Source organism: Megalobrama amblycephala, linkage group LG11, assembly GCF_018812025.1.
Source record: "Megalobrama amblycephala isolate DHTTF-2021 linkage group LG11, ASM1881202v1, whole genome shotgun sequence".
Taxonomy (NCBI): domain Eukaryota; kingdom Metazoa; phylum Chordata; class Actinopteri; order Cypriniformes; family Xenocyprididae; genus Megalobrama; species Megalobrama amblycephala.
The window spans coordinates 18,943,628-18,970,415 of NC_063054.1; the positions used below are offsets into that span (position 1 = coordinate 18,943,628).

The following is a 26,788-nucleotide window of genomic DNA, read 5'->3' on the forward strand; positions in this document are numbered from 1 at the left end:
TGGTCCCAGAGTCTGAAGGAAGACTGGAGAGGCACAGAATCCAAGCTGCTTGAAGTCTAGTGGGAAGTTTCTGAAGTTAGTAATGATTTGGGGGGCCATGACGTCTGCTGGTGTTGGTCCATTGTGCTTTATCAAGTGCAAAGTCAATGCAGCCATCTTCCAGCAGATTTTGGAGCACTTTATGCTTCCATCTGCTGACAAGCTTTATGGAGATGCTGATTTCCTTTTCCAGCAGGACTTTAGCACCTGCCCACAGTGCAAAAACCACTTCCAAGTGGTTTGCTGACCATGATATTACTGTGTTTTATTGGCCAGCCAACATGCCTGACCCCTGAATCTATGGGATATTTTCAAGAGAAAGATGAGAAACAGTCGATCCAACAATATACAGATGATCTGAAGGCTCAATAGTGCCTCAGCAGTGCCACAGGCTGATCACTTCCATGCCACACTTCACTGATGCTGTAATTTGTGCTAGGAGCAAGTCATTTGCTGTAATATGTGCTGCCGACCAAGTATTGAGTGCAAAAATGAACATACTTTACAGAACTTGAACTTTTCTGTTTTGAAAATCCATTTTTTGATTGATCTTAGGAAATATTGTAATATTTTGAGATACTGGACTTTGGACTTTCATGAGCTGTATGCTCTAATCATCAAAATTAAAAAAAAAAAAAAAAAACTTTTGAAATGTTTTACTTTACATGTAGGGAATCTAGAATATATGAAAGTTTCATTTTTAAAAATAATTTACAATAAAAAAAAAAAGAACTTTTTCACGATATTCTAATTATATGACCAGCACCTGTACATCTCGCAATTCTGACTTTTTTCTCAGAATTGCAAGATATAAACTTGCAATAGAGTGGTGAAGGTATGACGTCAGAACCTGGAAGTCTAATTTGTCGCTGGTTCCTTTGAGATTTTCCTATGGGGTTTTGAATTTAACCCCCATATTTTTTTAATAAAATAAAGCCTGTAGTAAACATAACTTGACGATACTTTGATGTTTTGTTCTACAACGTACACTGCACACACTCACACCCCAAGCTTTTGTAGTTAATAATTAAAAACTTACATTTTCAAAAATTAACATAACTGCTTCATAATGCGCGTTTTTGCTATGGGTGTGTCATGTGTAATTTATGTTGTAGAACAAAACGTCAAATAATAGTCAAGTTGTTTACCACAGGCTTTATTTTACACATAAATCGAAAAACCCCGTAGTAAAATCTCGAAGGAACCAGCAACGAATTAGGCTTCCAGGTTCAAAGTGTAATGGAGGGACAGAAAGCTCTCAGATTTCATTAAAAAGATCTTCATTTGTGTTCCGAAGATGAACGAAAGTCTTATGGGTTTGGAACAACACAAGGGTGAGTAATTAATGACACAATTTTCATTTTTGGGTGAACTAACAAATGTTGTGGACAGGATTAATTTGCATTACTAATTAGAGTCTCTTATTTGAAAGTATTTCGTGACACATACATAGTTTTATAATGAGTTTTGTTTAATGAGGTACACTTCCACTGAGGGATGGAACAGGTTTCATTGGGAAGAGATGTGTTTTGATGAGAAGATTGCTGGTAGCATGAATATGCAAAGAGGCGAATTCATGAGGGTTGTCTGGGGGGCAGCCCTTGTGTGGATGAAACTGACTTGTAGATGGTAAATTAGGTTGAGACCAAGCAGAGGGGATGTACTTTTTGAACTCTGTCTTATACTTTATTTTACATCAACACTACTAACTTTAGCTGGTTAATCTGCTTACTTTTGATTTTTTTGGCCTGGATAAGAAAAATTGTATCATAGCTGTCAAGTTATTTTTTTACTACTTGATATAGTCTCATCAAGTTTCATCATGAGTAATAGTACTTGCTCTTTTTATCTTTTGTTATTACTGGAAACCTTCTTTTTGTTGTAATAATCCCCTGATATCCTCTAGTGTCACTGTTGGACAGTTTACTTTAGAAATATTTATGGTTTAGAAAGTCATTTTCTTAATTTTTCTATTTGTTTTCATTTTTGTGCTGTGCATTATTCCCATTTTTCTCCCTTTCCACCTCACACAAAACACCAGACTGCATTCATGCTGCATTTGTGTACCATGTTAGCAGAGCCCAATATATTCCCCTCTCAAAATTGATGTTTTAACCGGCCATTTTGTTGAAATCATTTTGCATGACATTTTGAATATCTTCTCTTGTCTTTAATGTCTTAGTATCTTATCATTTTGAAGTTTAACATCAGGTATTTTTGGCATTTCTGAAATAAGCTGCTCATTTCTAGACTTCTGATAGAGGAGGATCCAGTCTCCCCCTGACCTCCAGCATACAAAGCACTCCGTCTGTTGCTGCTTATGAGGATAAATCGCAATTGTGTGTGTGTGTGAAGTGATTTACAACACTGCTTTGCAAGTAAGTATAGAATTGTCTCTGAGTTCAGTCAGTTGTGGTCTGACTGCATACCAGAATCCATGGCTTGAGAGATTACGAGAACCTGTAGAAGTCAAAAGACAGGACCAGTCAAGTTTTTTCAGCCATTATTATCGGATTACTGAGGGGAAAATAGCAGGTAATTTAAAAATTTGTCTTCATATTGTGATTATTCAAAAAAAAAAAAAAAGGTAAACAAGGATTGGATTCAGGGTAAAAGTATAAAGATCTTGTGTTGTTTACATTTTTGTCTGTTTTGCTGAAGCTGTAAAATTTACCACAGGGTTCTGTTGAGAAGCTGCAATATCTGTTTTATTTGTTTTGTTTTTGTTTTTTGTTGAGACTGTGGCTGTTTCCCAAAGATTAAGAATGCTGGAGACCACAAGACACATCCAAATCCAATTTATCCAGCATAGATGTATCATTCACTGCCTACTATATGGTATCCCACAATTCTGTGTGTGTGACTTGGCAGTTGGTCAAAAAACAGGGTCTGACACAGCTGTTGAATGGATTACATTTATGGATGTCTTTGACTGCATCACCTCAATGCTTTTTAAGTGTCTTTTGCATGATGAGCGTCACATTTTTAAGACTGAACTATTAAGATATGAATTTTTGAGGTTCACAATTCTGATTGATTCAGCCCTTTTCAAAGCTGCTGTAAAATGCAGATAAAACACACCTGTAAACACATGTTGTGTATGAATGCGGGAAGTTTCTTGGCAGAAGAATATATTTTATTTTATTTCATTTTATTTGTGCATCCATTTAAAAGAAGGTACATTCAGTGTTCTTTTCTGTTCTCCTGCCCCTCACATTTTTAAACTTAAGAGTGTTCTGTTTATGAACGGCCCATTTGACTGTGTTCAGAACTTTTCATAATATAAATCTTCTCAAACTTCCTGCATTCTGTCATTCCAGTCACTTCCAGTGTGCCCTCTTCTTGTGTTCTGTCATGCACACTGGATTTTTCCCAACCTTTAGTGACAGTCCTTACTTATTCCTTGCCTGCCTTCCTTCTATTTCCTGTTCCTTTCCTCTTTTTCCTTCAGTACCTCCATCATCTGTCTGTTACCTAACAGAACAGAAAATTGCAATTCACCAGCAATTTTCTCCTCTGTGGAGCATGGATGAAGACTTCGAAGGAAGGCCTCAGTTCTCTCTTAGCCTCATATCTAGCACAGCATCATAGTCGACAGCCTCTGTGATCCTATCATTTATTTAACTGCATGTCAGTATGTCACACTCTTCTTTGTTTAAGCTATGCCTTTATTTAATTATTTTTGTGAACAGGGAATGTAGTCTATCACCAGTATTGCCTACCAACTAGTATTTCAGATTTATCACAGGTGCAGTTGTAGATCTTACATTTCTCATCCATTTCAGTCTTTCCATTGTGCCTTATAAGGTTTAAAAAGAAAGTCACTGTTGGTGGATGGTAGGGGTGGGGAAAATAATCTATACAACATAATATAGTGATATTTTATTAATTTCCGATTACTGATTTTTTTCAGGGCCTAAGTTTTGGCTTGGGGTTGCGAGCGTTGTGCATAATTTTAGTGGGAAATATTTCTTTCAGACTGTAATTTCACAAACAGCTTGAGTAAATCTTCACTACTGCATTTCTGTTTCATTCTCTCTTAGAGCTGTGTGTAAAGGAAGCTCATTCTCGCTGTTACATACTGTTATATGGTCGGTGATCCCGGTTATACTCTATTGAAATCAAAGTTTTCTTGCGTTATTGTGTAGGCTATTACACAACAAAAATAACCCCATAGCGCCATCTAGTGTCCAATTTTTATGCTGTATCTGTTAATGGAAAATGTATGTTCCTAAAACAATAATATAAATATGATTTATTCGTTTTCATATCTGAAAAGGAGCGTAAAATGTGCTGCCCGCAAATGGCATCTACTTTGACCTGCCCTAAAACACTGTGTAGTTGTAGCTGAGGCCTGGAAGAGTTCGGTTTGTGTTGTCGACATGTTGAGAAGATGCTGTTTTCAACGCTGCAAATCCACTTTGGCTTCAAAAGGATGAGGAATCACACTGGAATTGCAATGGAAAAAAATGACGCCATCATTCGTAATATCACTGTGTATCAAGCACTGACGAAGCCTTCGGAGTTGAAATTTAGATATGGTAATAGGCAATAATTGTAATAATTCGTTTCTGACACACACTGTAAGTGGTAGACCAATCACAAGACTGACCAATCAGAGCAGGCTCGCAGAAAAGAGGGGTTTACAGGGACTGAATCTTTGAACAAACCATTTTCACACTCTTTTGAGAAATGTGTCTGTGCAACGTTTGTTATTAGAAAATTAAAGTGTTTTTTGACCTTGGATGCATGTAAACTTATTGTAGGAGATAATTAGGAACCTTTAAAATAGCATAATAGGGGCACTTTAAAAAAAAAACGTCTGAAATATGATAAAGGAAAATATTGACGAAGGACGTGATGGAGGAGATGGATATGAAAAATGTGAAATGAACAGACTGAAAACTTTATCTTATTCGATAAAAACATATATCGACAAAGATTTACTTTGTGGAAATTTGCAGTTGAAAAAGGTAATACATTCCAATATATTGCAATACATGTGGCCATGGGGTATTTGGGGCCCCAGGTTGTTGCTGTGGGCCCTCCTCAATTTAAATTGCATTCCTGGTTCCCCTGTGTTGATATTGCAGGGAAATTGCAATTATGTCATATCGTGGCTTAAGAATTGTTAAAATAAGCCATTGTGGGGCCTCTGGTAAATCTTACTCCAAGTGGATAGGTACAAATCTTTAATGTTGTTGTCATCACAAAGTGTGCCTGCTCACCCTCACCCTTTTGTCCCATCTATCAGAATGCAGTGGCCACCGCGAGCACATGTGGGGTGGGGCTCAGAGGGCACGGGCTCATAGTAAGGCATTGACTCGTGAATAACCACTGCGTGTTTGCCTAGGAGGACAACAGAAGCCACAGACACAATAAAGGATGCAGACGGCAGCCTGGCTTTAAATCTCTATACAAAGGAAGGTCCTCTCCAATAGCACTGTGTGACTAGCACTTAACAAGTGCAGCTTGTGTCTGTTGAGTGGGTGGATGGACTCACTAACACACGCCATGTTGTGCTTGCATTCGTGTCATCTGGTCATTTTGCATTCTGCAGCTGTCATTTTGCATTTTTACGATTCGCAGTGTTTAAATGTACACACATGAAGGCTTCTGAGGACACATGTTGGCTGAACTGCTCCAAAACCCTTTAATGACTAGATTCTTCATGTTTCTAATAGAGAAGCAGAGCACATTAAAACCTTTAACAAAGTACAAACATCCAAAATCTGTAGAACTATTTAAATATTTGCATCCTTTTATTTTATTTTTATTATTCATATTATTTCATGCTTTTTGCTTTATTTTAACATCTTTGAGTCAAATTTGAACTATTTTATTCTGCTCTATTCAGTCCCAACTAATTCACTTTCATTCAGTATCATTTTCTGTACTCTCAGTCATGATCATAATATTATCAGTTTTCTGGACTAGGCTTAGGACTTCCTTGTAAAGATGTAAGTCGATTCTGTTAAATGAATAAATGTAAAGTCTAATGCCCACAGGCAGCTCTAACAGGTTGGAGGGGCTGCCTGCATGCCGACTGAAGCAGATTGCAGGCATCTGACATGCCAATGTCGTATGGTTTCCCCCCTTAGTGAATAAACCTGCTGTAGAAGTCCTCCAGTCCCAGACAAAAGCACTCAATCATAGTGTTATAGTGTTGTGCTGAGGTCAGGGCTTTGTCCCCTGACCTCCATTTCACTCCCGCAAAATATACACTTAGGGTGTTGGCAGCATAAGCTTATTATTACAATCCTTAAATCAAGCTACACACAATGTTGTATGGAGAGAGAGCTTTGATTTTATGGTTTTTAAAAGGAGCAGCTGTTAGAAGTGACATTTATTTGACAAAGTTCACCAAAAGTTTACCTTAATTTATATATTTTCATCTAAATATTTTTATAGTGGCCACAAAAAGTATTTGGGTTACTTTTAACCTATTGTTGGTTCATAGTTCAGTTTTTATTTTATTTTTGGTTTAAGTTTTAGTAATTTTGTTATGAGTTTAGTATATTTTTATATTTAAATATGTCTATTTAGCTTTATTTTTAGTTCAGTTTTAGTTTTATTTAATAATATCACTAGACTGCTGTTTATATTGTTGCTGTTGTTTTTCTGTATCTCTAGATATAAAACTAGTATTTTATATTTGTAAAAAAAAAAAAAATCTCATGCTCATGAAACATTTGCATAGTTCAGAGAAGGTTAAAGGTACAATTTGTAGGACCTGCCACTAGAGGGCGCACTACCAAACCAATAACAATCGCGTGGTTTGATGATGCTAAGAAGGTGCGTGGAACGATGGGATTTGTTGTCTTCTACCCAACCGCTGACGGCCATCAATCAGACGGAAAGATAAATCATGGATTTAAAGGATGAGGTAAAGTTTTAGACGCGTCCTCGCGCGGGTCTAGAGACGCGATGCCCCGCGTTTGGTGTGTATGCCCCATAATACTAATCGTGTTGATCGTTATAATGGCATACGTTTTCTGTAAAGATACGAATCAAAACAACTCACCTGTCGAGTAAAACACAAGCGAGATCGGCATCTCTTTCTAGGTGAAGTTTGTCGCGAAGTTCTCTCCATCTAGAAAATGCAACACCGATATTGATCCTCGCATTTTCTCTCCTCTTGTCCCAAACTCTTCTTGGGTCGTTTGGTTGGCCCGTACGCTTACGTTTACGGGAGCTGTCCTTGTCGACAGAACCAGCGGCAGATGGTAAACAGTAATTATGTTCCATAAATAAGTAACACAATCCACCATAAAACGTGCAAGAAGTAAATAAGGAACTGCTTCAAGCAAGCTAGTGGTTTGCTGGACGCTAGACACTACTTCCGCATTTGTCCACGACACTGTTGTCATGTGGTTTCTACGTCAGTAAAGGCGGTAACAAAGGGTAACTGACGTCATTGACAGGCGACTGCACTGCCCCGTGTCACTGTTTAGAATGGGAATTTTCTCATGATTTACAAGTAGTTGAAAACATTAGAGATATTGTTAGTAATCAGCTGGACAAAATATATAACACTAGCCTAGTGGTTTTAGGATATTTTACTGCGAATATCTTACAAATTGTACCTTTAAATGGTTGTTATTGTAGTATATGTATTCATGTGGGCTTTGTTGCTGTCACTGGTTCTTATTTGAAAGTTTGTACAGCATCATACTGTGTTCCATGTGATTTACGAGCTAATTAACTATAAATTAAAGGGTTAGTTCACCCAAAAATGAAAATTCTGTCATTAATTACTCACCCTCAGGTTGTTCCACATGCATAAGGCCTTCGTTGATCTTCAGAACACAAATTAAGATATTTTTGATCAAATCCGATGGCTCAGTGAGGCCTGCATAGACAGCAATAACACTTCCTTTTTAAATGCCCAGAAAGCTACTAAAACATTTATGAAACAGTTTATGTGACAATAGTTGTTCAACCTTAATATTATAAAGCGACGAGAACATTTTTTGTGCGCCAAACATAACAAAATTACGACTTTATTCCACAAGATCTAGTGACGGGCGATTTTAAAACACTGCTTCATTAAGCTTTGAATCTTTATGAATCATTTGTTTCAAATCAGTGATTCAGAGCACGAATCAAACTGCCAAAGTCACGTGAACTATTGAAGTTTCAAAACGCAGATGACGTAACCAAACCTCTTTTACTGAAATCATGTGATTTTAATGCTCTGAACCACTGATTCGTATAGATTCGAAGCTTCATGAAGCAATGTTTTGAAATCGGCCTTCACTAGATATTGTGGAATAAAGTCGCTATTTTGTTATTTTTGTAGCACAAAAATTATTCTCATCGCTTTATAATGTTAAGGTTGAAACACTGTTGTAACTGTTTTAAATATGTTTTTAGTAGCTTTCTGGGTATTAAAAAAGGTAATGTCATTGCTGGTGATACAGGCCTCACTGAGCCATCAGATTTGATCAAAAATATCTTAATTTGTGTTCCGAAGCTAAACAAAGGTCTTATGGGTGTGGAACGACATGAGGGTGAGTAATAAATGACATAATTTTCATTTTTGGGTGAACTAATCCTGTAAGCCCAGCTTTTGCTTTGTGAATAGAGAATATTAATGCACAAGCTCAGAAAATACAATCAGCCTGTTAATTTAACCAGAATGCAGCATGAACAAAACCAAGATGTTTTTAGCAGCTGTGCTGTAATAACTTGTCATGTTGCTGAATTTCCTTGCAGGACCCGAGCTTTGCGGCGTTCCTTCTTGACAAGCTCCAGACTCTGGAATGGCCTCTTCGGGGTTGGGAATCCCAGAGCAGCTGTGAAGTGTGTGGAACCCCCCATCACCACCTGAGGCGCCTGGCACTGCGCTCTGCCCTGGGGCTGGCGTTCGAGGACATGCCTGACCTGCAGCCCGGACCCCTTTCTGGCCTGCTGCCACCACGTGTGGCATCCCACAGTGCCACCTCACCCCATGCTTCCTGGGAATGGCCCACACATAGCAGTCAAAACCTCTCCAGACATCCTTGTGGTTCGATATCCAGGGAGAAACCGCAGGGAATGGGCTGGAATCAAGACGGAGCAGCGAGAGTGGGTGGCAAACGAACCTGTTTGGCCACTGTCACACCACTTCCTCTACATGCACAACACTACCTGGAGGGAGTGTGGCGTGTGACAAGCACATCAGAACATCATCGGTCATTGGTAAGAGTAGCTATTGCATGACTAGTTGTGAAGCTATGTGAAGCTATCACTGAAAAGCCACGCAATATCGCGTTCATATCGCAGATGAAACGCCTTCGATAATGAACGCAACATTGCGTGGCTTTTCAGTGATCTACGGCTCTGTCTATTAAATGCCGCTCCATTTGAAAGCAGGTGATGGCGATTTAGCAGTAATCAGGGAACCGGCTTTACTGACGAAATGCGCGTGACAATCTCATGCGATATATCGTGCAGCCCTACTGTACAAACTGATTATTCTACTTTTGAGGCTAAAAACTATTTACTGAAAAAAAAGTGCTGGTTCCACCTCTTTATGATCAGGAGTGTAGAAATAATCTGAAGACACAATTTTAAAACCAATGAACTACTCTCATGAATATTAATTATGTGGCATCAATGATTTAATTAATATTCAATAAGCCCTCTAGTCCAGTCTGATTTGCAGAAATACATAGTTCAGGCATGAAACTTTAACCAAACGCTGATTGGTTCTTTCAGCGCTGTGGCACCAGCCAATCAAAAGTACTTCCAAATCCATGTTACCATATATAGCCTGCAATCAGCATGTTGTGCAATTATGAAAGCTTTTGTTCTGAGAAAGCCTCCTCCTCCCCAGCACCACCTGTAGAGATCTGCTTTTCCATTTCCTGTAGAGATCCATTTTCTTGCAGCAACCTGTCTTTTTGTTTGTTGTTTTGACTAAGCTGAACAAATTGTTTTTTTCCCCAAAAATACTGTGAAAACAGTAATATTGTGAAATTATGTATTTTAAAATGTAATTTTAACCTGTGATGGCAAAGCAAAAATTTTCAGCAGTCATTACTCCAGTCTTCAATGTTACATGATCCTTCAGAAATCATTCTAATATGCTGATTTGGTACTCAAAAACACTTATTGTATTAATATTAATTTTGAAAACAGTTGTGCTGTTTTTTCAGGATTCATGAAAATTTCAGGAATGTTATTTAATTTTTTTTTGTTACTTCCCAAAATTTGTTCAAACGTTCAATATCAAGATGAGCGAAATTAACTGAACAATCTGTAACTCCTGTAAGAGGTTTACTGAGATCGTCTCTGGTGGTCCTTGTGTCCATTACTACGCCAAGGCCACTGTGGGGACTGTTTCTGAGCACAACATGGTTGCATTGCAAATATCTTTGTGATTATGGCCTAGTGATTTGGTTTATGGTTTTACCTTGAGCAGAGTATTAGCTTATATAAAAGAGTCCCTCATCGTAGGGTTTATGTGACTATATTTATGCCATTATGGAGCCCATGTACAGTTCAGGGCCGAGGATCAGGCTGTTAAGACAGGACTCAAGTACCCTTCTCAAAGAGAATAAGATGTCAACTTTTTGATTATGTGTGTCTCAATCATATAGTAGTGTTCTGGCTTAAGTTGCCTTAATCAAACAGAATGTTAAAATGGCAAACATTATATATTATAGATGTTTTAAGCATATGAATTGCTTTTCTATGAGTTGGTTCAAGATTATCATGGAAATCGTAATTGATTTCGCATGCTGTAAAAATATGTGTGGCACATCAGAAAGTCAAATTTCGTCCACATCCACAAATTTAAATACTTTATCCTTATTAAAGGTCCAAATGAAACTCTTTTAATATTTCACCCTTGATATGTTTGTGTGCTGAGTGACTTAGCATTAGCCAGACATTATTATCAGGTAGATTAGCCACTGCTTGTCTCGTGTTGGCCTTCTTGGTTCTACTTGACCTTCCCGTCAGGAGATTGAGCATTAAGTCATCTTGATATGGAATGCAATTTGATGGGCATTTGGATGGCTCGCTGTGACCCCATTGTCACAGATGAGCCATTTGTCATGGCTGATGCTTAGAGAGATGAATAAGATTAAAAAACTTAAGCACTGTGAATGCGAGTTACCACTAGTTTTATGCACTTTATGTAGGACGGCAACATGTTATGTCAAAAGGACGCAGATGTGATCGTTCACATCCTTTTCTTGTCAATGATAACTTGGAATGTCAAGGTTTCCATGGAAATGCAGCATTCAAGTCATAAAGTGTTGATTGTATGAGTGACCTTGCTTGCATAGTAAACATAGAATTTGACCGGTCAGTTTCTCAATATTGTTTAGTATTTGTGATCATAGGTTAAGATTTACATCATACCAAATCATACCATAGCAATCAATACATCTATAATCCCATGCAACTGTGTAATTAGCAAATTACAGCCTGAAAATGTTTTATTTTATATTATTATTTTATTTATAATATTTTTAGTGTGAAATGGTTTGTTGCCTATAGTCACTGTTGTGGTGGTTAGTGTTCCCCTGAGCTTTATACATTTCTGCATCATAAATTTTTATAAGTTATGGATGCATGCAACTATATCAAGCTTAGCAATGTTACAACCCCCTGAAGTCCTTCATGTTTTTATATCCAGTCATGATTAAAATGACTGGAACTAATCCTAGATATAAATATTGTTTCAAAAATAGAAAAAAATAAATCAAATGTGTAAAATATTGTTCATGAGCTGTGAGTATGACAATTATTGATGGAAAATGGGCTCCCCTCCATCATGTTTGTTGGAATGAATCACTTGTATGTTTTCTTTCTGATGCCAACAAATGTGCATTTGGTAGTCTCTCCTGTAACACCTCTGCATAATACAGAATATTGTGGTAAAGAAAGGCCGACTGGCCCTGTGTCAAAGGAACACAATGGATGCTGTCTTCCCTCTCATCTCACAGGGTATGAAAAGCAATTAGACCTTGAAAGTCACAGCACATCCAAACCACACAGAAACACAAGGCTGTTAGCACCCTTGAGAATGTTTCCACCCTTGTAGACAAAGACTTTGTGCCATGAATTTCAATGCAGCCATCTTTGACAAAGTGTTTTGTCATTTCTGCATGTTTTGTTTTGTATATTTCAGCACTGTAAAGACCTATAATACACCTTTAGCAAACCGCAAAGCTGTCTCAGGAAACGGGTGGACAGTCATATCTTTTATCCATACATCCCACTTAGTATAATATCAGCTTGGAGGGAGCCAGAGGCATCCTGCCCGTGTGTTTTTGTAGTGTAGGACGGGCCTCATCAGCTTGTCCTCAGGCCTAAGTGCCACCCGCAGCCCACTAATGGGCCTCCTCTGGCAGCCGGGCTCTTATAAGGCCTTGAGGAGCCCCGTACAAGCTTTATTTGAATGTGTGGAGGAAGCCAAAAGTGCAAATTGTCAACAGATGAGACTGCAGTCTCACCTGGGGTGAAAAAATGCCACCTGACATCCATCTGGGATGGTTGTCTGCTAGACTGCACATGCTGCCCCGTTTTAACTTGGCAGTGGGCTCATCCTGTGAAGGACGTTAAGGGCCTCCTCTGCAGCACTCAAAAACAGCAGACCAACTTTAACAATTTAATCTCCTTTCCTATCCTGCAGTGGAGAATCACTCATTACTTACAGTGATTTTTGATAGTAATGTGATCTGGGTATATTTGATTTGATAGCAGCGTTTTATAAATTGTTTTCGTGGCTAGCAGATTACTGTTGTCTGACAACATTAATATAACCTGATAATTAATAGCGTTTCAGAGGGGCTGCTCTCTCCTGTCACCACTTGTGCTAGTGAATGCTCTATAAATGTCAAAGTTAAAGTCCAATGTGACCTCTTTGCTGTCACTGAGCTCCATCTGCTGCTGGGTTTTATTGGAACACAGCTGTGCCCATCTAACACACACTTGTGAGTCTGTGTGTGTGAGAGAGAGCAAGAAAAAAAACAATGTTGGACAGTGAAAAGGTCTGTATTGAAATGTTGACTAAAGGGGAAGGTCATTATGCAATTTAACTTAATTTGACATAAACTAAAATGGATTGTCATGGCTGTTATACAAAATGCAGATTTGTTGATGATTTGATGGATGAGTCTCCTTTTTTCCACTGGATGAAGTATCTGAACAAGTATCCAGACACTGTTAAAGTTATTCTAAAGGCGAGCGTAAATAAATAATGCTGAAATAACCTAAGAATTTTACTATTCTATATATATATATATATATATATATATATATATATATATATATATATATATATATATATATATATATATATATATATTTACATTTTATTTACTTGTTTGAAGTTCTAAGGTAATGCATATAAATGATATAGGCCTACTCTGAAATCGAACCAACAAGCAAAGAAAGTCAGTTGAATTGATGCATTTTTGGAGTTCAAATAGGCTTGCACTGTCAACAATGGTTTTGTGGTTCATTCCTATTTGCCTTCTTCCCGGAATGCACTTCAGAAATTATTCTAATATGCTGATTTTGTGCTCAAGAAACATTTCTTATTATTATCAATGTTGAACACAGTTGTGCTGCTTAATATTTAACCGTGATAACTTTTTTTTTTCAGGATTTTTTTGATGAACAGAAAGTGTGAAAGGACAGCATTTATTTAAAATAGGAATCTTTTGTATCATTATAAATGTCTTTACTGTCACTTTTGATCAATTTAAAGGGTTAGTTCACCCAAAAATGAAAATTCTGTCATTTATTACTCACCCTCATACTCGTAAGACCTTCGTTCATCTTCAGAACACAAATTAAGATATTTTTGATGAAATCCGATGGCTCAATGAGGCCTCCATAGCCAGCAATGTCACCGAACCTCTCACAATCCAGAAAGGTGGAGTACAGTGGTTGTACCATAATATTATAAAGTGACGAGAATACTTTTTGTGCGCCAAAAAAAACAAAATAATGCCTTTTCAACAATATCTAGTGATGGCCGATTTCAAGACACTGCTTCGAAGCTTTACGAATCTTTTGTTTCGAATCAGTGATTCAGATTGCATATCAAACTGCCAAACTGCTGAAATCACGTGACTTTGGCGCTCCGAACAACTGATTCGAAACAAAAGATGCATAAAGCTTCGAAGCAGTGTTTTTGAAATTGGCCATCACTAGATATTTTTGAAGAGTTGTTGTTTTGATTTTTGGTGCACAAAAGGTATTCTCGTCGATTTATAATATTAAGGTAGAACCACTGTACTCACATGAACTGTTTTAAATATGTTTTGAATGCCTTTCTGGATTTTGAGAGGTTCGGTGACATTGCTGGCAAGAGAGGCCTCACTGAGCCATCGGATTTCATCAAAAACATCCTAAATATCTTAAATTGTGTTCCGAAGAGGAACGAAGCATCCTTCTGGGTTCTAATTGTGGATCCTGACATGAGACTGTAATTACGGCTGGAGTGAAGGGAGGTAGATTAGCACACAGCCATGGTGGGTGTTTGAGATGAGTCTCTCTGGAGCAGAAGACCCTGCACGTGTGTGCTAGAGATTTTTCTGTGCTCGTTATCTCAACATCAAGCTGTCAGCAGATCACAGCCACTCCAGTTTTCCCAGATGCGGTTGTACCTACTCATGCGTTCTCATTTCCTCAATTTTTTCCACTTCTATCCATGAGTACATGTGTATATGCGTGTACTGTCATGTTCTACTCGTGTCTTTTCTTGTAGTTGGAAAATTCTAATTAAAACTTGCATCACAAATGCATATACATATGGAGGATGCTAAGATGAAGTTATTTTAGGATGTTGTGCTAGCTGCCAGATCTGTGTTAGTTCCAGGGGCATCATGCACCTAATTATTATTATAATTATTTGAGAGGACACCAGTCCTGGCCCTCTTCAGTGCCCTAGGCAAAATAACACATGACCAAAGAAATAATTTAGATAGAAACTCATTGGTTCATCACGAGAGTTTAAGATTTGTTAGACTAGTACTGCAGTTTTTAATTCAGCATGCCTGGGAACTCAAATCCAGACCTAATGTAAATTTTTACTGTACACTGTACAGGTGCATTTGATCTGGAGCTACTTATTAAACTCCTCAAGACCATTTTCTGGAGTGCTTTGCTCATAAGCACAGATTTCTAGTGTTTTTCTTCAACCACTGTTTTAAATAAAAATCATACCCATAAAGCTCAGAAGATGGGTGTTACAGCAGTTATAAAGAGAATATGGTTTTGCTATATTTATTAGTATCACTGAGAAATGGCCCCATGTATAGTTCATGGGCTGCTTGGCTGCTTTCATATTACTTGTGTATGAGTAGCCCTTGTCTTTTTGACACCAGTATTTGCTAAGTATCCCGCAGAATTTCATTACTTTACTGCAAGCTGTGCTTCTGATATTATGGAATGTATTTGTAATCCTGTTAGCCAAAGACTGAGTGTAGAGAAAAACACACTCTTCAGCAACCTACTCTCCTCCAGACACAATCATGCCATGACTGTAGTGTTTATCCAGTGTAAACCAGAGCAATGACACATTTAATCTACAGGGTGATAAAAGGATTAAAAGTACTTTTTTTTTTTTTGTCATCATTGGAAAAAATATAATTTCAAAACAAATTTTCAGCGACGTCACATATCTCACTAGAACTGTGGGAGATTAGCTTCATTTTGGAACAAACCAAAATATTCAGGGTGTATGTAAAACAGTTACTTGTTCAAATAGTCGGAAAAGTTGTCAAAATGTTCTTGAGGAGCAAATCTGATGCTTTGTTCTACTGCGGCCTGCTCCATAACTCCACCCATCTCATGTTTGTCCCACAGAAACATGCTTATGATGGATCATTTGCTTTGATCATCACTGTTCTCATACTTCACATCCTTATCTCATACCTAGTCATAGTTCACCCAAAAATGAAGAGTCTGTTTGTCATTTACCTGTATGATTTTATTCTGTGGAACATAAAAGAAGATATTTTGGAAAAAAGTTGTTGTTTTTTTTGTGTAAATTTTTTTTGTGCATACAGGTTTGGAATGACATGAGGGTGAGAAAATTATAATTTTTATTTTTTTTGTAAACTATCCCTTTAAAGTCACCATGAAATCAAAATGAACATTTCTTATTATTTTTATGGAATATTGCAGTATTTATTATAAATTATTTATTTGTGCACTTCATTACTTTTTTTTTAAGGGGACCTATAATGCCCCCTTTACAACATGTAACATAAGTCTCTGGTGTCCCCAGAGTGTGTCTATGAAGTTTCAGCTCAAAATACCCCACAGATCATTATTATAGCTTGTCAAATCTGCCCCTATTTGGGTGTGAGCAAAAACACACCATTTTTGTGTGTCCCTTTAAATGCAAATGAGCTGCTGCTCCCAGCTAGCTTTCCAGAAGAGGGCGGAGCTTTAACACTTCAGTTGCTCAACAACAACAAAGCTGGAGAATCTTGTCAATAGCGGTGTTCAGCCTTACATTGTTGAAACCGAAGTCGGACACTGATGGAGAGACTCAGGAAGAAGTTACAACTTATACAATGCATCTGGACGTTTCTGAATGGTTAGTGGATAAATTTATGTAGTTGCTTTGGAGTTCAACTCATCGACTAGCTTGTGCCGTCAAGTTAATTTTTTGAGTTTTGTAACTTTGCAGATGTTTTTTATGCTCTAACAGTAACATCACACAATAACTAAAGTTAAAAAAGTGAAATCATAATCAACCACCCCTTAAATTCATGTGCCCTCAAAGTCTTAAATCAAAATAACTTCCCCTTTCTCTTACACCGACATCTCTTTTCTTCTCTGATGATGTGTTACTGGCGCGAGGACGGGACAACCTTCACTCACATGAGATCACAGCAACATTACAATTAAGTTTCACTCAGATATACGTCACAATAAAGAAGAAAAGTCTAATCGCAACTTCTGTTTTTTATGCTGACTTTAAAGGAACATTTACTACACTGTTTTGTCATTCTAATAGTGATTTATTTCCCAACAGAGTCCTACCATGGAGAAGGACAGTTTGGCAACTCTAGCCTCCAGGTCCAGTCAGGCCAGTGCTGTACCCTTGGTTTCTCCATCAGGACATAAACCAACCCACCATGACCAGCCAGCCATCCCACCAGCACCTCAAACCAGCTCAGCAGCCTCATTCTTCCTCAGGTAAGCCTAAAAGCCTGTTGGGGATGTGTTTTACTCAGTGCACAGCCATCAGTTCAGCTAATCGTGCTCAGTGGATCCCAGTTTCAATGTCGTAGTCCCATAGCACCTCTTCAGGCCCTTGCTCACAAGGACCCAGAATCCTCCATTGCCTCTGGCAGTTGCGTCACAGCAATGCTTTCTCAGCACCGGTGGAGACTGCAGCAATGTTGAGAGTAGTCCAGCCTAATGTTGAAATGTCATCGATCAATGCTCAGGCTTAACAGTCAGAGAGAGTGCAAAATCCAAATGGCAGGGGTCTCAGAGCTGGATTGTCCATGTATAGGGAGGCATAATAGTTAATCGCAATGTAGCAGACAAATTATTTGCCATATTGTTCTTGAGGATTGATGGTTTAGTGTAACATTTAGAGGATGTGTGCATTTAACTCTCTCTGGGAAGAGGTCCAAAAGTTTTTTTTTTTCCTATTTTAGTAGAATTTTTAAATTACAATTTAGAAACATTTTGGAAAGTTGATTTGAGAAATTTACATTTTTAATTTCAATTTCTAATTTTCAATTAAATTCTTTGAATGATCCAAAGAGCATCTTGAACTTCAACTGAAGCAAAAACATCTGACCATATGTACAAAGAACTTCTCATAGTCAATGTCTTTACATTTTTTTTATTGGATTAGTGCAGACAAAGTTCTTCATATCTTTTTTTGGTTTTTAAATGTGTTAAAATTGTGTTTAAATTAGATTTTATATTCCCAGATTTCCAATGTGCTCTCAGTCCCCACTAAATATACATGAATATATTGACAAAAAAACAGAGGCACTTTCTTAGGTGCACAGGGGAGCATGAATAAAGAGACAGATATTCAGAATACTGTATCTCTATTTATCATCATTATTTCGGTCAACAAAAAAGACAAAGGAACAAGCGACAGTGGCTCACCTAATAAACACAAACAGGAATTTGTTTTCATGGCCAAATGTCTGGGAATAGAATGAGATGCTTAGAGGTGTGAGACACTAATAGCTATGTGACACTGCATACAATTAGCCTATTGACAGCAGCGCTCCTCATCTCTGGCTCGCCACCTTCAGTACCACCTTCTGTAAATGACTGACAGACATCACCCCAGGGGGTTTGCCTTGGCCATTAAGTTAGTCATGCCATTGATTTTAGACACTGATCACTGTATGACCTGTGCTTCTGTGCACATCATTGGGGATTACTGCTAATCTTTTCCATTTGAGTTGACCCAAATCTAGTGAATTAGTATGCACTGTCAGCAAAAGCACGTCTGTCTTTTTGATGGCCAGTGCACACAGTGGTTGATAAATAAGGTGGGTCATAAGGGAAGCTTTTGGCAGTAATTTGTGAGTATACTCAGTCAGTCCAAAATCCTGCGAAAGAAAGAATGTGCCATTATGCAAATGAGGCATGACTGACAAATAGACATTTTGAATATTGCTTAGACTGCCTGTGGCAAAATATGCATATTCATGGCAAAATGTTTTCATGCTTTCCTCAATTATACGAGTCAGAGCAGCTCAACTGTCAGGGGTAGAACTTGTGTCCTCTCCCTGGCCTTGACTTCCACCTGGAGCGCACACCTTGCACAGTGTCTTTAAAAGCAAGTTGCCATGGTTGCACAGTTGTAAGAGAAAGAGAGGCAGAAAAGATTAAATAATAATGAGAAAGGAGGTAGAGAGGTGATCAGAAACATATAATTTAGGAACCCCTTTTGCTTTTTTATTTATTGAAGGCATGTTTTGTTAAAACTGAATCAGAATATTTATATATTCCCTTTTTCTAATTATTAGCTCACCAATTGTTTGTACTGACAACAGAATGGGATCATAGATGATAAAAATTAATTGTACACACAAAAAAACTGTAAATGTGGCTGTCGTGTCATGAATGTTGAGATGAAGTTAAAAAAACAGATATAGGAAAGACTGCTTGGGGGAAAAAATTCTGTTGCCATTTTGGGGAGGAATGACAGGATGGGATCAGCTCAGATCAACCAGTAAGTTTACATGACTATACTCCTTTAAATGGGTCGTTCTCAAAATGTGTCATGTGTAGCTGCAGTAAAATAGCTAACGAAGACGAATGACTCAATAATATAGTCTTTAATAAATCCAAACCAGGGAAACACAACCACGTGAATTAGACAGCACAGAACACTGAACTAAGAAAACTGAGGGCTTAAATACACACAGAGATTGTTAACATAACGCATCTCACCTGGATAACTCAGTTAATGACTATGGTAACAAACAAGGCAAAGAGAAGCTGGCAAACAGAAAACAATGAGGACTGAATAAAAACTCAAAAGTTAACTAGACAGTGCATAACCCTGACAGTAGCTCCCCATCCCCAAAGGCACATACTTGCGCCACAAAGGAGGAGGGAGGGGCTCCTGGAGGATGTGGAGCTAGAGAGGGGCAAAACAAAACAAAAACAGAGATAACAGTCCACGGTGGAGCTGATGGAGGGAGGAGCCATGATGTAGACCTGGGGTGCACAGATGAAACCAGGGGGACGACTGACTGAAGCAGAGACAGTGAGAAAGAGCCAAAGAGCCAGGGTGATGCTGAAAGTCCGGAGGGACAAGGTGGAGCGTAGGTGGGTGTGACTGAGGCGGAGACTAAGTGATCGAGGACAGTGGCCGAACCGGAGGGAAGGAGGAGCCCGGTGAAGCCAGAGGGGTGGAGGATCAAGGCAAAGCCACTGACCTGGAAGCCTGAGGTGGAGCCAGAGTGATGATGGAATGAGATGAGGTCAGAAGGATGAGGGAGCCCAGCGGAGCCTGAGGAATGACAGTCCGTGGTGGAGCTGAGGGAGCATTGCGCCATGGTGAAACTGCTGGGTCAGAGGGCTGAGGTGGAATCCGGGGCGCGATGGCTAGAGGCGGAGACAGGGGATCCTCTGACCGAGACGTTGCTAGGGTTTGGAAGACCTGAAGTGGATCATCAGCACATGATGGAGTCAGCTGAGGAAACTCGAGGGGCTGACAGAAACCAGCGAAGGCAGGCCTGGAGAACTGGTAGACTTTGGAGGAGGGGGTGGGAGAGGGAGGCTGGGTGACCACACAGGAGACGCAGGAGATCTTAGGCTGGACTGAACCAGAGGGGGAAAACCTCTTCCAAACATTCCTCCAAATATCCAGAGACCAGTGGCAAATTTACCTCAGTGGTGGGATAGGGGTAGGGGCTCCTCTCTATCCCCGTGAGCTCCACTAACATGCCCTCAATGGCCAATGTTGCTGCTGGTTTACACACCTTGACTGATTCGAACTCCGGGACAACATCAGTTTCTGGGGTCTCGATGTTCACGGAGGGCTCTGGCTGCTGCTCGGACATGGGTGGTGCCTGGCTAGGTTCTGGCTAGCAGGCTGTGAAAATGGATCCTCTGTGCTTGAGCGTCCAAAACAAATTTTCTAAATATGGTCTTTGTTCTGGGAGGAGGAGGAGGAGATTGCTGTTGTGTCCATGTTTAAATATACTCGTTTTGTTTGTTCTGTGTTCTGTCACGTGTAGCTGCAGTAAAGTAGCGCATAAAGGCAAATTACTCTTTTCCCTAAACTATTCGTTCATAAATTTAGGTTTTGACTTTCATTTTGTTTTGCACATTTAAATATATTTTAATTTGTCAAGTGCCTTAAAAAATCTATCTATCATTAGTATTATGCATAAATTAAAATAATGTTTGTCCATGGATTTCATGTCATTGGTGTTAAAAATGTTAAACTTTAAAAATTAAAAAATTCATAGTAAGAAAATGCTGTTTAAATGTTCAAAATTTCCCATGTAATGTATTCATTTTCAAGTTACTCATTTAGTCTGACAGTCAACATTTTTTGAGAATGACCCATATAGAGCATACCAAATTCCTAATGCGCTCCCATTGGGCCATCCAAGCTTTGTGTCTGTGCGAATCAAGGTTTACACTGCAGCAAGAGAGCCCACAGGAGAGGCATACTGCAGCTTCAGTGACCTTTAACCCCAGTTGTTTCCCTTACAGATACAGATCAAGGATGGTTGTTGTGACAGATTCCCTTCCTCTCATCTGTTTGAAAGTGTCAAGTCTAGTAAACACGCCAGAGGGAGTGTAAGAACAGATATAGACTCACACACACACTTTCTCACTCACAGATTTGCCTCGGAGGTTTCAGGTATAAGGTTGTTTTTATTTTCTGATATAGCACAGCATAACCTTAAGTAAAGAGGTAAACACTCAGCTTTTGTGATGGAGGGATTTTTACACTTATCTCCTGCAATCAACAGCCCTGTGACCTTTAGGATCACGACTGGATAAAGCAGATCAGTGATATGTTTTATGGCAAACATATATGTGTCATTTATTGTGTGTGATATACTTCGCATCATGCATGATGCTGCTGAATTGTGCAGAGGTGTGCAAAAAGCAAGTACCAGGAACAAGTGGGTTTTTACGACTGAAGGCCAGCTGTAATCTCGCCTTTAAAGATTTACAGATAAAAGCAGAGTGGCTTCTCCATCCCCGTAGATGGGGACCGTCTCTCCCCGGCTTTGATGTCGCTTTGTGACTGAGGGGCTCTCTCATGTGCTTTTCCATGGGCTTTCATCGGCACGCTGAGTGTGTATTATCTGCTGGAGTCATGCACCGCATTATTGTCCTGCTGACTGCTGTGCTGAAATGCATAATCGTCAGGGAACAACAGAGACGACACCTGTTTGCACTGAATGACAGTGCTCGTAATGAATGCAGGGGTTGGGAATGCATCATGTAACTGATGTGGCTGAACACGCATTTCTGCTTTTAACAAGTTCTGTAACCTGCTTTTAACAAAAGCTTTTAGGTTTGACAATAACCTAGCTCTCTCATGTGTGTGATACTATATGCACTTTATATGTGTCAGCTTATCATGGTTAGGAAAAGTTATCGCCTGCAAAACTTCCTAAAACAAAAGCTTATATGTAAATTTGTTGTGACGGAGCATTGAAGCTTCAACACAAAATCCAATGTAACGAGATTTACTGCTGCATAGCAGTATAAATACAAAGCGTCTGTAGTATGAACTGACATTGTTTACTACTACTCTCCACGCTTCTTATTCTCTCTGTTTTGTTTATCACTTTGCATTATGCTTATCTTGTTTTTGTTTTTCTGAGCCAAGTGAACTTTCAATAACCTTTCAAAAAGTCTATTTTCATTTTTGATTTTCACAGTTATTATGAAATCGAAACCATTTTGTCTATAAAGCTGCAAATAATGTGTAAATGTGGTTAGTCCAATCAAATTGCAAATTTTGCATAATATTTAATGTTTCAAAAGAATATTTTTTTATCAGCTGTCTAAGCTCAACTTTTTCCTCAACAAACTGAGTTACATGGTGTACAAAAATGCACAGTGATCGCAGTGTATTATGAGAATAACATGTAACTTGCATGTACAGTAAGAGTATTTTTGTTTTATATTGATTGTGTTGATTATTGTGTTTATTATTATGTGGACTACACACTTTTTATTTATATTAATATTAAATATTAATATTTATTAACATTACTTTGAACTTTTCAACAATATAAAAAAATAACAAATAGCAAAATTTTCATTTTTTCTTTCATTTTTTTTTCATACATAGTTTTGGCTAATTTGGCTAGCTTCTTCCAAGTGACATGAATTAGCACTAAAATAATGTAATATTGTGGCCTTTGACATTAATAGCCAAAAGGTATGGGAAGAGTTTTCACCTTCATTTTAAAGACTGATAAGCCTATTTAAATTACAACCCTAATGATGATTGATGATATGCTTAGTTGTACTTTATTATTAGCATTTAGCATAGTTAACATTTAGCATTACTTTTATGAATTCATCTAGACACCTCATTCTTGTCTCTCTTCATGTTACTGATGAGGACGTATTGTATATGTGTGTATCAGTATGCAGGTAATGTGGCAGCTTTTGTTCCTCAGGTTGAGTGTGTTTTGTTGTTGTTTTCATGGCATACAGCCATGTCCCCGGTCTGGCTGACTGTGGTGATTATTCTGGGCCAAAGTTTCAGTCCATGACCCAGTTTGTTTGCAGAGAGATGGAGCTGAATAAGTAATTTTAAAAGTCTGATGAGAAAGAGCGTGTATTCTCTCTCTATTTCCACCCATCACTCTATTTTTGTTTCTCATTCGCTCAGTTCTCTCTACAATCACTCCCTGTCATCCTTGTTCCTCCAGCCTTGTTTTGCCTTGCTCCCTCACTCCTTCCTCAACCCTCGTTCCAGCGCAGTAAGTAGCTCATGACATGAAGTCTGTTTAAAATGCTATTTACAGAGAGAATATTCTCAGGTGCTTTGAGCACCAACGCTGCCTGACAGCGCTGTACAGTGTGTGTGTGTGTGTGTGTGTGTGTGTGTGTGTGTGTGTGTGCGCGTGTGTGTTTATTTGTATGTAAAGGCATGTGGTAATTAAACATCAGTCTGCGAGTGTGTAGAACAATGACACTCAGGAAACAGCTGACAGAGATGGAGAGAGAGATGGAGAGAGAGAGAGAGAAAGACATAAAAACTTCAGATTGAGCAAAAGTGGAAACATCTCAACACAGACTGTGAAAGTGAGAGAAAAAGGAAAAGAAAGACAATGAATTGCTTACACAAATGCAGCAAAGCTTTTTTTCCCCCAGGTCAGCTCTTAAAGGGCAAAACAGTATTGGAGGGGAAAGTATTTCAAGAATCATAAAGATAATGCTATAAATTATTACCAGCCAAATCTTTCCTGTACTTCACCAAGTAGAGTATTTAAAGGGACACTACCTGTAATTTTTCCTCATAAAAAAAGTTTGACACATGAAATGAATAGTACTTTTGAAAAAATGTGTTTAAAATCATGTAACTCACATAAGACTCCAACCATATCAATAGCCTAATAAAAGTTATTTTGTTTTGATGGAGCCAATTTGAAATCACATGGCGAATCGATTCTGATTTAGTTTATGTGGATGGAAAACATGATCAAGACAAAGTGTCTGAATAATTTTTGGTTCCAAATTTGTATCAATTTTACTGGTAGTCCACTGTATGAAGAATTTTTGGGTATAATATGTCACAGTTTACTTTATTTTGCTATCCTCACTTACATAAATGAACTATCGTGTCCTGCACCCACTAGTAAAAATATATAAAAAATATCAAAACTGTCTGAATAATTTTTGGTTTGACTGTATTTACCCTCATGTTGTTCCAAACCTGAATGTCTTTCTTTCTTCTGTAGAACATAAAAGAATATATTTAACAGTTTTTGTTCACACAATGTAAGTCAATGGGTCCAAAAAACTTAACTTTAATTAAATGGGGGAAAAAAAGAAAGTGTTTCACAGAAGAAAGTCAACATAAGGGGGAGTAAATTATCCTTTTTGGCCTTATTCAGGTTTTCAAATCTAAAAATTATTTAATTTTTTTTTTTTGTCTCACTCTTTGTAATTCAGACTTTTTATGTCCTCTAATGATTTTGAGGCATCCCCTTAAAAACCTGCCTCTCTCATTTCACACCCCATGTCACCATAGATGAATGCTAATAAGATCACTGGAGATTACCTGCTTTTCATTTTTAACCACCTCTTTTTTGCATTTTGACCTCCTTTCAAGAGGTTTTTTCATGCATACAGTAGCTATTCATTGTCATTCAAAAGGGTAGAAAAAGAGGGAGGAAAAACAATAAAGAACACATGGCAGGCAGATATTGACAGAGTCGATCCTTGAGTCTCTGAGCTGGACTATTTGATGTTTTCCAGTAGGGCAGTATTCCTTTGAAAATGAAAAGGGGCTGTGCCTCCACCCCACTGACTGAACTCCCCCTTCTCCATATTATGTCTAAGGGGGAAACGGTGGGATTCAGGGTTTCGATCAGTAGAGCTGCCATGTCCTTGAAGCAGCTGAGCCCCGGTAGCTCCTGATGTCTCCAACTGCTCAACCTGTTGTTGGCCACAATATTGAACGTGAATGTTTGATTGGAATCGGTTCCTAGTGGCTTCTACTTTATCTTTTTATTGTTTTCATCCTCTGCCAGCAAACAGAATCAGAATATGTTCTGCCAGGCTGAATCAAAATGAATGCGTGCTAATAGTTGGCAACAATCTCAGATGTGCTAGCATGCTGTTAAAGAGCTGCCTCATAATTTGTGGAGGTAATGCCCCCTGGCACTACATGACAAAGGCTCTCGTGTACCTCAGGGCAAGGTCGCGGTGCACAATTCATGAAACAGAAGTCAATAATGACGGGAGCTCAAAGCAGCTGCCATACAACATTAAGACAAAGAGCTGAACGAGTGAGAGCATGGCGGCTCAGCAGGTAACACAGGTGTCGGGAAGAAGTAGAAGGTGTTGAGTGATGTCGTGGTGTTTTGGGTACACCATTTAGATTTCACAGCAATTATTGAGCCCCAGTGCCCTTTAAGCTGATCTTTTTCTAGCCATAGGCATTGAAGCCTCTCAATGGTGTGTCATATATGAATCAGTGGTTTCATGCTGATTCTAACCAAGGGAATATAGTCGAAATGAAAGAGACCCTGCATGCCATGACTGAAGAGGAGGACTTCGTATTCATAATTTAAGAGATTGAGTATATTCGCTGAGATTTAAAGGAAAGAAACAGCATAGCGGATTAGCCTTGTTCAGTCACATATGCATTGTGAGGTAATACCAAACACTGTGCAGAATTATGTTAAATAACAATGCCACCAACATATTGTACATTGTAGGACACGAAGACTTAGAGATACCGTGTGCATGCTTGTTTTTCTGTGTTTTTTTTATTTAATGCATTCAAAATCAAAATCACGTTATACACTGATTAGGCAAAACATTATGACCACTGACAGGTGAAGTGAATAACACTGATTATCTCTTCATCATGGCACCTGTTAGTGGGTGGGATGTATTAGGCATCATGTGAACATTTATCTTCAAAGTTGATGTGTTAGAAGTAGGAAAAATGGGCAAGCATAAGCTAGACAGCTAGACGACTGGGTCAGAGCATCTCCAAAACTGCAGCTCTTCTGGGGTGTTCCTGGTCTGCAGTGGTCAGTATCTATGAAAAGTGGTCCAAGGAAAGAACAGCGGTGAACCAGCAACAGGGTCATGGGCGGCCAAGGCTCACTGATGCATGTGGCGAGCGAAGGCTGGTCCGTGTGGTCTGATCCAACAGACGAGCTACTGTAGGTCAAATTGCTCAAGAAGTTAATGCTGGTTCTGATAGAAAGGTGTCAGAATACACAGTGCATCGCAGTTTGTTGCATGTGGGGCTGCATAGCCGTAGACCAGTCAGGGTGCCCTTGCTTACCCCTGACCACCGCCGAAAGCGCCAACAGTGGGCATGTGAGCATCAGAACTGGACCACGGAGCAATAGAAGAAGGTGGCCTGGTCTGATTTCTTTTACATCATGTGGATGGCCGGGTGTGTCTGCATCGCTTACCTGGGGAACACATGGCACCAGGATGCACTATGGAAAGAAGTCAAGGCGGCAGAGGCAGTGTGATGCTTTTGGCAATGTTCTGCCTTTCAAGTGGAGGTTACTTTGACACGTACCACCTACCTAAGCATTGTTGCAGACCATATACACCC

The 26,788-nt window shown here is 38.8% G+C and overlaps 1 protein-coding gene across 2 annotated transcripts in view; it reads left to right on the forward strand.

Moving 5' to 3' along the window:
• Window positions 1-26,788, forward strand: part of kif26aa (kinesin family member 26Aa) — a 91,299-nt gene that overhangs the window by 30,243 nt on the left and 34,268 nt on the right. Inside the window, exons 3-4 of one of the 2 annotated variants that reach the window (XM_048206549.1) lie at window positions 8,758-9,222; window positions 17,036-17,199. In XM_048206549.1, the coding sequence (XP_048062506.1) occupies window positions 8,758-9,222; window positions 17,036-17,199 (629 nt within the window). Of the gene's footprint in view, window positions 1-8,757; window positions 9,223-16,533; window positions 16,595-17,035; window positions 17,200-26,788 lie in introns of those variants that run through there. The other variant, XM_048206550.1, reaches the window with a different exon arrangement.